General features: G+C 30.7%; 2 protein-coding genes across 2 annotated transcripts in view; both read left to right on the top strand.

The window, feature by feature from the left end:
- The window catches only part of LOC145327102 (uncharacterized), a 61,505-nt gene extending 57,340 nt beyond the window's left edge, over nucleotides 1-4,165 (top strand). The window contains exons 9-11 of the mRNA XM_080170669.1: nucleotides 1,021-1,140; nucleotides 1,484-1,652; nucleotides 3,537-4,165. Of these exons, the coding sequence (XP_080026795.1) occupies nucleotides 1,021-1,140; nucleotides 1,484-1,645 (282 nt within the window). The 3' untranslated portion in view covers nucleotides 1,646-1,652; nucleotides 3,537-4,165. The remainder of the gene's footprint in view (nucleotides 1-1,020; nucleotides 1,141-1,483; nucleotides 1,653-3,536) is intronic.
- Nucleotides 4,166-4,800: 635 nt separating this feature from the next.
- Nucleotides 4,801-7,824, top strand: LOC145331804 (uncharacterized). The gene is made up of 4 exons (XM_080176654.1): nucleotides 4,801-5,831; nucleotides 6,208-6,256; nucleotides 6,875-6,949; nucleotides 7,394-7,824. Exons 1-4 carry the CDS (start codon nucleotides 4,886-4,888, stop codon nucleotides 7,482-7,484), a joined length of 1,161 nt encoding a protein of 386 aa, XP_080032780.1. The 5' UTR covers nucleotides 4,801-4,885; the 3' UTR covers nucleotides 7,485-7,824.
- The last annotated feature ends 6,497 nt before the right edge of the window (nucleotides 7,825-14,321 follow it).

Below are 14,321 nucleotides of genomic sequence, written 5' to 3'. Positions count from 1 at the left end.
TGTTGATTATTTTTGTTTGCCCTCAAAGAATGTGTAAAGCTTTGCCCCTTCCCCTCTCATTATTTTTTATAGAATCAAAAATAATTAGAGGGATGGTTCTCACCCTTATAGGCCTATACCTGTTTTGCTCAAACCCTGCGGAATACCTTGTATCCAGTATAACCTAACCTAAACTAATAAACAAACAGACAAAACAATTTTTCAGTGCTTGGCTGGCACTTTGTAAAAAAAACCAACAACAAAATTAAAGGAAGCCTGCAAGAAATACCACGCTTTAACTGCTGAAAGACTGCCACAAGTAGACCCAATACCCCAAATTTGAAGCCTTCAGCTTCTATAACAAAAAAGTTCTAGGCATTTTAAAATGACATTTTATGTACCATGAAAATTTTGAAAAAAATTTAATGCTAATGTTAGAAATTTTGAAATTAAACTACGTGGTCTAGAAACAAAATTATAGGCTTATTTTTGTCATAAATTTAGATTGCCAGTAACTAATTATATTTTTTACAAAAAATACTTATTTTTATAGTCAAAATCATTAAAAAAAATTAAGTTTAACTTGCGTTGTACCGAGTATGCTGTAGCCAATCAGAAGGCCGAATCAGCTAAGCAACCAATCACAGCTGAGCTTGTATTAGTTTACCCCTTTGTTTCCGCTATGATTTTCGTTTATAAATGCAATTTAAATCGATTTTTTTTCATAGATTTTGACTATGAAAAGTGGTGTTTTTATTATAAAAATGTAATCAGTTACAGGCAATCTAAGTTTCTGACAAAGATAAGGTTATAATTTTATGTCTAGGCGACGTAATTTAATATTGTTTTTTCTTTTATGAGCATTGGAAATCTTTCAAATTTTCATTGTACATAAAATGTTATTTTGAAATGCCTAGAACTTTTTTGTTATTGAAGCTGAAGGCTTTAAATTTTGGGTATTGGGTCTACTTGTGGCAGTCTTTCAGCGGTTAAAGCGTGGTATTTCTTGCAGGCGTCCTTTAAAGTATTCCTTTTTTGTAGGAGATGACTGTAAAGATCTGGGATAATGCTGAGTGTAAGAAGACCTACGGCAACGCTGCTCCTGGCGGTATTATGGATCACATGCTGTGTGCTGGCAAGCAGGGCAAGGACTCTTGCAGTGTAAGTTTTTTATTTGACATGCAGTCAAACAAACATTGAGTTGATTATCACATTAGTCCCCAATCTTATATAATCTATAATTGTCTTACATATTTTTGGGAGTTAATTACTTATTGGTTGGTCGATTCATTAAGTTAGTGTCCAAACGTTTTAACCACTAATTGTAATCTACACAAGTGTTGATTTTGTTTATAATGATTGGAGACTGGAATTAATTTATCGGCCATTGTATTATCCATTCAAATCTCTGACATTTCTATTATTTTATTATCAATTAAAGATTATTGTTAAAAAAATCCTTGTGCAAACTTTGAATTTAGTAGATCAATTCTGACATATTTAGGGTGATTCCGGCGGACCAATGCAGATCGGTACCGGCGACTACTGGACCCAGATTGGTATTGTGTCCTGGGGCATCGGGTGTGGCAAGTCTTTCTACCCCGGAGTTTACACCAGGGTCACGGAGGTCAGGGACTGGATTGATAAGATCACCAAGGAATATTAAATCACAGGTAAACCAAATTTTCACTACAAATACAAGGGGAGGGAGTGGACATTAGGATGTTTATTACACTGGTCCCCAAAATTTTTATAATAACGTTTTCTTATTAGTTGGCGAAAACAACTTTGTGAACTTTCTTGAATTTTGATCTTTTGGTTCATTAGGTTAAATGTACAAATGTTTCAACCACTAAATGTAATCTATCAAAGGGCTATTTTGTTTATCATCATTGAGAATGTATATCATTTTATCGGCTTTTGTCTTATCACTTTAGATCCCTGATATAAAGTGTGTTACTTTTTTATATGTTTCATCATTATTTTGCCACAACTCAGTCAAAAATGCTTACAAAACATACCTTTTTCGGCCTAAGATGCTCAAATACTTCCTTTACAAGCCCCATCAATCAGTTTTGAAATATCTCCATATTTCAAGGAAAATTGACAAAAAAGGCAAATTTGGGTGTTACCTTTTTATATGCTCAGATACCATAAAATCAATGAAAAATACTTATTTATACTTTTCTCTCATTTTTAAAGTTTGATTCTGTTAAAGTAAATATTCTTGAAGGGATTTATGCATTGATTTATACAGAAACATAATATTGGGTGGAAATAAATTGTATCCAAAAGTATTCTTTTTGGAAAATAAGAAATTTATCCTCCATCGCCCTAGAGGACAGCTGCTGACCTCTAGTGTTCATGGTTTTGTCAAATACATGTTAAAGAAAAAAAAATAGCCAAAAAAGTACATAAAAAAGTATTTTAATGTGTTAGAAAATTAAATTGTTTAACTTCAAATTTGGGGATGCTGACCTTAAAGATGCTCTTACTGGTGGTGATGGTGACCCGGAAGGCATTGAAGTACATGAGCATTATGGCAACACAACTATTGATCTATGTTTTGATTTTTATATTCCTAGCAGCCTCCAATCAAGAGAAATCCCTAAATGATTTTTTTATTCTCAAATTCATAAGGTAAATACTGTGATTTTGAAAAGTTCTTGTTATATTTTTTCATTGGAGGCTGCTAGGAATTGAAAAATCAGAACATAGATCAATAGTTGTGTTGCCATAATGCTCATGTACTTTAATGCCTTCCGGGTCACCATCACCACCAGTAAGAGCATCTTTAAGGTCAGCATCCCCAAATTTGAAGTAAAACAATTTAATTTTCTAACACATTAAAATACTTTTTTATGTATTTTTTTGGCTAATTTTTTTCTTTAGCATGTACTTGACAAAACCATGAACACTAGAGGTCAGCAGCTGTTCTCTAGGGCAATGGGGGTTGAATTTCTTATTTTCCAAAAAAAAATTCTTTTGAAGATCATTTATTTCCACCAAATATTATGTTTCTGTAAAATCAATACATAAATCCCTTCAAGAATATTTACTTTAACAGAATCAAACTTTAAAAATGAGAGAAAAGTATAAATAAGTATTTTTTTTATTGATTTTATGGTATCTGAGCATATAAAAAGGTAACACCCAAATTTGCCTTTTTTGTCAATTTTCCTTGAAATATGGAGATATCTCAAAACTGATTGATGGGGCTTGTAAAGGAAGTATTTGAGCATCTTAGGTCGAAAAAGGTCTATTTTGTAAGCATTTTTGACTGAGTTGTGGCCAAATATTGATGAAACATATAAAAAAGTAACACACTTTAAACGTGTATTAAAGAGTAGTATAAGGAACGAGAGGCCCTTGAAACAAATCTGCAAGGACATAAACAGCATATTTTTTGCGAATTTTTTAGTTAATTTGCAAAATCTTAAACCTCTTTAAGAAATTTTTTCAGCTACGAGCAAAATTTTACTTTTGTGATAAATTTGGTATTTAACAAATTCATTTTCCTTTTTATTAATTTACAGTTTATGTTTTATTATATTTAGGACCTGTAATCCTGAGACTTGTGGCAGCTAAACAAAATCTCAAGGTTTCATCCTCAAAAATAACAAAAAAATCATCCTCCTCAAATCATCTTCCATACCTCTGGTCACTGGTGGATGGATTCTAGCTAGATCCTCATGATATCAACAAAAATCTTCCATGTCGTAATTAAAATGTGATATTATATGTTACCAATTATGTTATATTTTTGTCCTAATAATGTTACCATTAATCTCCTAAAATGTTACCTATACTAATGATACCTGATGCCTAATTTTATAATTTTTAAAATTCCTGGTGAATTTTTTTAATTACCTCCAGTTTTGTAAATGTTCCTGTGATGTTGCAACCCTGTGATGCTTTGCTGTGTACACAACCTGTACACTATGTACACAATATTACTGTACAGTATATGTACTGTACACACCACACTCCTGTATAAAACGCCTTCCATTTCTGGCGCGCAATGCAACAAAATAATATAAAAAAAGAGCTCATCTCGAAAGCAAAAATAAAAATACTCAATTTTGATTAAGAGAAAAAATTAAACTATTGCTCAAATTTATACCTATGTAAAAATGTAATTTTTTTTGGTGAATTTAATTTTAGAAATAAACCTCAATAGAAATTATTGTTTATTTTTTATTGCTAAACATGACATAATTATAGTCATTATGGAAATGTTAGATATATAACCGACAAATTTTAAAATTGCAATACACTATGTACAAAAAAATTCCTATATTGCACATGAGAAAAAGGATTTATTTATTTACTGCATTTAAAATCTCAACGTTTAAAAAATACAAATTTAAGTTTTATTGTTTTCCTGTTTTTGGCCCATTGTGCTTTATGATAAAGAACTACTCTAACCTTCTTTTAGATTTATTTTAAAAAATCAAGATTAATAGTTCTACTTAACCCTTGGGCTCATCCACCCAAAGTCTCACTCAGCACATCCACCTGATGAGGCAGCTTTTATCAACTGGTCTCGTTAAAATAAAACAGCTTAGACAAAACTATTGTAGCAGCCGTACATTTTTCATTTGGGTAAGTTAGCTTGGAATCTTGGATGAAGAATCAGCCAATCAGTCACACCATGTCAGCCAACCTCAGTCGCAGCTATACTCAACCTCCGGCATCATATTTTAATTCGTAGCCATAACCAGCCTACCCCTGATAAACCGTATTGTTTTCAGACAATAGTTACTGATAATGAAAGATTCATAAAAAACGGAAGTTAAAACTTGATAACAACAATTCAATCAACTCCTTTAAATAAATGTCATTGAATTCGTATCAAACATGAAAGCTGATAGTTATTAGTTGTAGATTTTTTTATTAAAGCAAAATGGTGAAACTAAATTTAATAGTTTTATTATGTTTCACACTTAATGGAATAGTTATTTGTCAAGTAGATGACAGTCCCACAGCTAATGTTTTTGATAGCTTTGACCTAAGTGTAAATAATGATAACCTTGATGAAAAAGATACAGAAGTAAATAATGTTTACAATGATACTATTGAAAGTGATACTACAACACTTGAAACTTTACTTGAAACGAGCCCAACTATGCCAGTAAGAACGGATACACAACCATATAATATTAATTCCAGAGACCAAACAGCAGAAAGTTCAACAAAAGAAAATGCAATTGATGGTGATTTAGATCTTTCCTCAACTTCTGCCAAGGATTTTACAGATATCAAAGTAGCAGACAAAGATACATTTGAAGAAATTACAACAGAAGACAATGTATTTGATGGGGATTCAGATCTTTTCTCGACTTCTGAGAAAGATAACATAGACAAAGACACATTAGAAGAAACCACAACTAAAGACAATGAAATTACAGGTGATCATTTCCTGAATTCTCCAATAGATACAGAAATTACAGCAATGAATAAATATACACCGGAGGAAACTACAACAGAAGAAGAGAATCGTGAGGATATCTCCAATCCTCAATATAACGCTGAATTTCCTGTTAAAGATAATGATATTGCAGAAAATGAAATTGATAATAGCTTTAAAAAGAAAAATCAAAGTAACAATCGCATCAACTCAAAGATACTTGATGAAACAAATATAATAACATCTAATAAAGCATTGCCTACAAAAATCAGAGAACAAACTACCCCTGCCACAATTACTAACAAAGACTATATTATTGATGAAGTAGTTAAAAAAGTTAAGCAAATTGTTGAAAGTTCCCAAGCAAATGCTGAAAATTTTCCAGAAATCAAACATATCCAAACAAAATCAAATTTAGAAGTACCAAGTTCATTGTTAGAAGGTAAGCTCAAATTTTTACACCAAAGTTATTTTTTTCAAAGATAATTTCACATATCAATAATGAAGCTCCACTTACTTCATGGTGGGGGGTGAAGTTTTTATTTACTTTGCCTAACACCTCTGGGAGCCATAAACCCTGTTCCCAATATAACCTAACATAACTTAATCCAAAGTAAATAGCTTATAAAGAAAAAGAATCCATTTATTTTCAGTTTATTTCTAAATAAGTTTGATGGGGTTATTTCAACTAAGAACTTTGAGGAAAACTTAACCACAAAGGGAAAGTTAGATTAGGATTAAATTATTGTTATTGTCATATCTCAGAACATTTTCTTAATACTGCCTTGAAGGTTTTATAAATTTGAATAATTGCATAGGAGATATGATTGAAGAAAATGAAGAAATCAAAATAGATGACATGATTTTGTAAGTAAACTTTTCATTTTCTAATTTCATCATTAGATGCATCACTCTTTAATAAACTTGGATACAGTTCATGGAACTCTAAATAATATTTAAGTTATTGGCAGTATAAATTCTTCTATCTGTAAAAAAACGGAAAGTGGGGAAACATGAATATACCGGCTGCTGTTCAAGATGTATGTCTTGCTTTTATTCCTGTGTAAAATAAACTTGGTCTTTCATTCATGCCATAAAGACCAGTACATATTGCAAAATAGTTATTTCTCGCATCGTATTATAAACGGCTTTCCGCGGATATAGAATGTACAATTATGAGATTTAAACTAGTTTTTTTTAGCCTCGAGGTGCCGAAGGCACAGGCCCAAAAAACTAGTTTTAATCTTATGATTGTACATTTTTATATTCGTAGAAAGCTGGATATAATATGATGCTAGACATAGATTTTTCGTATGAATGAGAACCGGTTCCTATCCACCGGATTCGAATAAATACGAGAAAAAAGTTTTTGTGATTTTCAAAGTTTTATTATGTCATCTGTTCAACAACTGACTTTTTCGGTTTGGCTATCCATAATTTTCTTGGTCTTCTCTATATGTGAACGTTGTGTAAACCTTGTTTTAGGATTGGGATAATCAGCGGAGGTGGTGGACTTTGCCTGGTGTTAGTTATTGGAGCCATTTTCTTTATTAGAAACAGGTAAATCTTTGGATTTGCCCTATATTTTGTTTTGTCCACACTCCCTCTCTTCTGTTTTATGTTCTCCATCCAGAAGATATACCTTGGTAACCAATTTCATTCAAATACAAAAAACCTTATAAGCAAAGTTGTTACCTATGTAAGTGACCGTTCCTTCAATCACCTTTTCTACTATTGGATCTAATCGTATACTATCGTATTACAGCTTTTCTCACTCTAAACTCTACTGTTTAAATTGAGGGAGGGAAAGGACAATTGGCTATTTATTACACTATTATTGGTTGGGTTATTAAGTTTAAATCACTAATTGTAATCTACAGAAGGAGCAATTTTGTGTATCATCATTGAGGATATACATCAATTTACCGGCCATTGTCTTATCCTTTTATATCCTTGGTTTAAACTATACATTTATTATAATTTCACAAATATTTTCTAACACAGAAGACGACAAAATGGAGGACGACATCCAAAGTATGAAGTCACAATCACAAACAAGAGACAAACCAAAAATAAACTTATAGATCTACAATAAGGCTTTAAACATTTATAGAGTTCATTTGGAATATTTATAATAATGAATATAGAATATACAATGGATATTATGACAGGGGAAAAATGTTGCTAACATAGACATAATTTTATGATCAGTTCAATTATCCAGTAGCAGGGGAGGAGATATGATAATCTATTGTATGATCAATAAATCCATTCTTATAATGTTAATTATTTACTTTAGAGCTTAATATTTTTCCTAACACATTAGAATTGTGTTTATTTGTAATTTATATTTGACAAAAATATTTAACGTAAAATGAATAAAATCCTATAATTAATAATTTGATAAATATTATGTTATCTAAATTGTTTGTAAAGAATGCTATACATATTTTTTTGTGTGACTTAGAACTGGTTTGATCGATATGACCTTCAAACTAATTTAATATGTTCTAGTACATAGCATCTCTATCAATTTTTAGCTCTATATCCCAACTTTGAAGCGTTTTGCAGCCATTCTTGCTAAGGGTAGAAGATTTCAGCAAAAGTGAAAACCATTTTTAGATGTAGACACCTAAGTTTTGAATTTTTGATTTTACTGTACTGTAAGAAAATAAGTCATTACCCATTAAATTCAGATAACTATAAGTGGGGTAAAATTGCTTTTTAAAAGGCAGTGTTTTCTCTTTTTTTCTAGGCAAGCAACTATATATCTGCAACCAGGGATCTAAAGGGATAAGACAATGGTCTATAAAATGATGCATATAATTACACCTTTTGAAGATTACAATTAATGGTTGAAACGTTTAGACACTCAACTCAATCAAAATTCAATAAATGTTCTCAAAGTTGTTAAGGCATGGTGTTAGAATCCTAGTTGGACAAATTGATATTAAACTAATAAAATTTTAATACAAAACATATAATAAATATGTTTAAATTTATACAAAATATATTTATTATGTTATGTCAAATGTCTGCCCTCAAAAGAAAAAGCAAGGATGAAAACATCCATTAGTACTGTATAATAAAAATAATAAGTATATAATAATGTATAATATTAACAATAATATAAATCACAAAACTCTATCAACAATATTTATATTTTTGTTTGCCTGACCCATGAACTGGCAGACAAGGTAATTAGTATGCTTCAATAGTAGCAGAGAAAATAAAAAATGTGTCAAATTAGCTAAAAAAAAGCTACTTTTTATTTCATCTATCTAAATCTTACAATATTACCACCAAAAATGTTGAACATCGAAATAAAATAACACCACAGATATGTGGAAATCAGTAAAAAAAAATAAAAAGCTGCTTTTAAGCAGTCGGACTTCTATGCATGTTATACACTTAACTATCACTGTATTGCTATGATGGCAGTTGAGTAAGTCTTATTTCCCCTATTGCGTTACGGACTGACGGACGGACAAAGCGAATTATTGAATAGCTTCAAAATAGGTCCTACGACAGGAGTCCCAAACGTCAGAGTAGACACTTAATTAACCTAACCCTTTTTAGACTACCTTTTAAGTTTTCAAATGCCTAACCCCTGCAGGGGACTTATTTGTATATTCATATCTTAACCTAACCTAATCTGTATAGAAATACTGAATCAAATTAATATTTTAACACTCCTGCGTTTGTCCACTCCGACGTTTGGGACTCCTGCGTTTGTCCTAGGACCAAAAAATACAATGGCAATGAAATTAATACTCTTAGATTTTCTTGAAATATGGTGCGTAGTAGTAAAAGAAATATAACAAGAATATAATTAATCTAATTTCTTTAGTTAAAAGTTTTAGCAAACTTGGGCCAAAAAGGTGAAATTAGTGTCAGTAGAAATTGTAACCTTTACCCGCCCTAAAATTAAACATTATTTCAATGGTTTTTTACAATATTACAATAATTTCAAGGCAGTATTAACAATAGTTGTGTAAACTTTTCCTCACTCACTAAACAAACTAGTGTATGGGTTCTTTCACTTAAAGCAATTTTTGATAACTGCACCCTCCAAATTTTTTTTCTATTTTTGAAGAAAAAACAGATCTTTGTAATAATCCTAATATAATTTCGATATATTATTACTTAGATTTTGCACCAACTTTTCATGTTCTCTAATAAAGTGAAACCTAAAGCTGCCTAAATTAATGATACCTCCCATCCACCCCTTCCTACTGGATGAACAAACAAACCAATAAATAAGGTCCATATAAGACAACAAATTTTCCCCGGTCAATATATCCACGTATTCTATATCTATGATTGTGGTACTTTTCCTGGGGGGCTCTTCTAACCCTTAGGCTCTTTTGTGTTCCAGAGGGAATTTGAGGGAATTTTGTTTGTCCAATCAATAACCTGAGCAAACTAAAATTGTACTTACTTAAATATAATTTTTATTAAATTAAACTATTCTTTACATATAATGTATTAGTTTATATTTTGGAAAAAAAAGTACAGGAAATAGAAGTTATCTGTTTATTAGTTGTAAAGCTACTCTAAAATTCACTTTATATATTAGTCCGTAAGTTAGTAATTCTATGGAGGAAATGTGATTTTCTCATATGCTAACTATGAGAGACGGTTTACATTTTTAGTGAAGGTTACCATGAAGTTGGAAAGAATTTAAATGTTAGAGGAAGATTTGAAATCTGCATCAAATTTTAAGGATTTTTTTTATAAAATTCGTTTTTTGTATAATTCTCTATCTAAAAGCGGAAATACAATTTAATTTAATTAATTTTGACATCTGTGATTGGTGGATGGAAAACTATCTGCGCTCTGATTAAAGAAGCTTAAGTGTTGTACATCATTCAACCAATTAGAGCGCAGGTAGTTTCCAATCCACCTATCCTATTGGTCAAAATTAATTAAGTTAAATTAATAGAAATAGAAGAGTAGAAGAATATTCTGAACCCTTTTTTCGTCAAATCTAAGAGAGAACATTCCTAGCAGACAAAAGTATTGTTTACTTTCGACTCAAGCTGATGTGGATTCTTAAAAAATGATAGACTCGCTATTCGATAGTGAGGCAAAATTATTTTTGTGAAAAATCATCCAAAAGCACATTAAAAATCTACAAAAATTTAACAAAATCATATGTTAATAACCCTCTTAAGATTTTATTTCATTTTTGTAAATTTTTTTATTCGATTTTGGAGGATTTTTCACAAAAATAATTTTGCCTCACCAGCGAGTTGCCAGCCTAACTTTTTTTTTAAGAATCCAACTTTGTTTCAAGCTTTCATATTGTAAACGAAATTTTTGGGCAATTAATTCTGATTCCGCAAAGCTTTCTACTAAGAAAATATACTGTTAACAGCTGACTTTTATGTATGTATGAAATGAAAAAAAACATGCCTTCGTAGGAAAATGTGTACATAATTTCAACCAATGAGATCCAATGTAAATTCCGATGCGATTCTCCTATTGGCTCAATCAGACATTCCCTCTCTTTCTTAGTACCTTTATTGTTAAATTGCATTTCTGCTTTTAGATAAAAATCCTTAAAATTTGATGCAGATTTCAAATCTCCCTCTAACATTAGAATTCCTTCCAACTTATATATCTTACTGTGCGCATCTAGTCTATACATTGTGTTTTCCATCTCTCTGTCGTTCATGCTTCAATTGACAAAAGTACTTAATCATAGGTTTAGTGATTTAATTAATTCATTTAAATTTGTCTTTGATGTTATTCTAATAGATTTTTTTAGCTTTTGAAATATTTGGTATGACAGAACTATGACTCCCAATTAGGTTAGGTTAGGTTATAGGCTGGGGGGCTGAGCGACCGCGGCTGAACAGGCAATGTTGCCAACGCCGCGGCCAGAGTCATAGTTATGTCGGGAGAGGGGGGGGGGGGTGGCGGGTTAGTGTATCAAAATTGTGTAAACTTTATTCGTTTGTCTATGTTTTTCTGTGCTTCAATAGTTATACATATTGTTATCCGTTTTTGTTATCAAAGCAACAATATAGTATACTATGTCTATCCGTCAATCAGTGGTCAATCAATAGCAATGAGATTAACTCACCCGTTATTAGGGCTAGACCTCTGATTTTTCTTGACAACATTTGGAGTGTTATGGAGCTTATGTAATATATAACATCAATTACAGTCCGACTGCTTTTAATCAGCTTTAAATACAATAAGAGCTATCCATTAGGTCTGATATTCAGAGTTCTAGAAAACCTCCCCTTTAAATACAGGAAAAAATGGTAATTTAATCGTAGTTCTGAGCTTGTATCTATTTCTAATAATTCCATCAGTTTATTTGTTAACACCTAAAATTCATTGACAAGGTAACAAAAGAAGCTGGTTTAATAACAACAACTTAAGTTGGAAAGCATTGATAAATTTTCTGTTTTAAAAACTAGTTGGCATTGTATTGAACTTGAGTAAACAACTTAACTAAATTTCTGTTTTTCTAACAAAATGGAAGTTTCAAATACACTAAAGTTTAGTATTCTTGTCATATCATTTGCTATGTTTTGTTACCAACTAAACATAGCAACCCTAAACCTGATGGATCCTCCTACAGTTGACTCAACATTTGAGAGAAACATTGCTGACTATGATATTCCTGTTGTAACCATATGTCCTATAAATCAGACCAACTATCCCAAGCTAATGGAATTGAAATACTATACCAAGGAGAATGTGCTGAGAGGAGAAACAAGCTGTCACGATACAGATTTCTGCAAATCCTGGGGTGCACACCTGAATCTGACATTCGATGAACTGAAAAGCCAGATATTTGATTCCTATGGAGTTGATAGAATAAATGTAAATGGAGGTAGATTACAAGACAAGCCTGTGTTCATACCAAAATATGGGATGTGCCAGGAAACTTCATTTGTCGATGTTACTCAAGAACTTCTAATTTTTCTTCCCTATCCAGATACAGCTAGGGTACTGACCACAGACAAAAACTACAGAAGCTATTTTATGCCGGATATTGCATCACACAAGGGAGACAAACTGTTTATGGAGTCAGAAACAAAACATTTTATAAATGTAAAAATTCAAGAAAGATACTTGTGTGAGAATGATGCAAAACCAATGACTGGAGAACAATTTAAGCAATGTGTTGATGATAAAATACAAGAAGAATTTGAGCAAAATAATGTCCAATGTGTGCCACCCTGGCTGTCAACTAGGAAACAATGCAATCAGACTTATCCTGAAGATTTTTATGGGAGCTTTATTTCTACCTTTCTCAATAATTATCTTGACATGGTAAGCATATTGAGCAACATCAAGTTTGAAGAAGATTGTAGGCAATCATGCAGGGAAACAACTTATACTGTTGTTGAAAAAGGAACAAAGGATGATCTCTTTCAAAGTTCAGCTTCAATCATCTTCAATCAAAAAGTTCTAGTCACAGAGAAAGTGTTGAATTATGATTTGTTCAAGTATATCATTGATGTTGGCTGCAGCTTGGGACTCTGGTTAGGGTTGTCTATCCTTGGACTTCATGATCTAGCTGTCATGGCTGCACAGTTCATCAGAAACAACTTTGTCATCAACAAAATAAAATCTGCAATTCTTCAATAAGGTAAAGGTAATTTTAATTACTTGATATTGTAAAATAAATCATATCTATATTCAAGTTAGAACTTTTTATAGTCATAATAGTTTTTTTTATTTGTTGGATAATTTTGTTTTGATATCATTATATATTGTAGAATTATTACATTTCTTTCCATAATTCATCATTTATATATTTTAGGAAATGGATGTTTTTGTTTTATTTGTCCCCATAAAAAAAGAAAGTGCCATAGATATTTTCACGATTTTATCAACTTAATACCAATGGTACCATTTTAAATTGCTCTTAACAAATTGTTTTTAATTGTTCTTTAATTTCTTTTAAATAATTTTAGTTTATTGCTTTTTCAGCTCAAATTTAAAAAAAAAATGATTAATTTAGAAATTTAGACGTAACCACCAAATTGTTTATCCTGTTTGTACTTTAAGAGTAAAATTAATTTTCTTTTAAAAAATATTTTTAATTATTGTTTTCATATTTTATAGATGTTTCATGAATATGATTGTCATACAATCTTTATCAAACTATAACTGTCATTATTGTCATTTAGTTGAGTTATATTTTTGTAAATTCAGTAGGTTTAGCTAGGTCTCAGGCTTTTTAGGCATGGTCAGATTTAGCTAGGTTTTATTCTGCTTATTTATTTGTATTTTGATTTGACCAAGTGCAGAAAATAAGGTGGCTAGGTTAAGCTAGATTTGTTTAGGTTCAGTAGGTTTTGCTAGGTGTTAGGATTTTTAGGCTTGGTCAGATTTAGCTAATTTTAATAATACTTTGTTAGTTGCATTTAGGTTTGATCAAGTGCAGTTAATTTTGGTTAGGTTAGATTAGAGTTGTTTCAGGTTTTTTTTTCAGTAGAACAAATATAAATATAAATATTTGTTCTTTTTAGTGCAAAATTCAAAATTTAGATTTTAATGTGTATTCTAATTTAAGTAAATTTCTGTATTTATTACAGAAAATTTACATTTTTGTGACAGTAAATTAAATCTAAGCTTTAAATTCTATCATGATATTTTAATTCAATACTATATTTCTTATTATACAGGGTGTTTCAATAGAAACGTCTTTTTTAAAATTCTAATTATGAATAGAAAATAAAACAATGATATGAAATGCTTTATATATTTAGAAAACCTACTCTGGGACATTTATGTTTCAAATATTTTTTTAAAAAATTTAACAAATTATGCCATAAAAACCGGCTTTTCCAAAGGGCTTAATTTTTGAAGATTTGCAGATTTATAGATTGTGAAAAAATAAGCATATTTTTTAAATTCAAATTGCGCGGCTTGTATTAATATTAGAAAAACATTATGCATA

Source organism: Acartia tonsa, chromosome 1 (assembly GCF_053477335.1).
Source record: "Acartia tonsa isolate MP-2025a chromosome 1, ASM5347733v1, whole genome shotgun sequence".
NCBI lineage: Eukaryota > Metazoa > Arthropoda > Copepoda > Calanoida > Acartiidae > Acartia > Acartia tonsa.
Note: the sequence above shows the minus strand (reverse complement) of the source record. Positions and strands in the feature narration are given on the sequence as shown.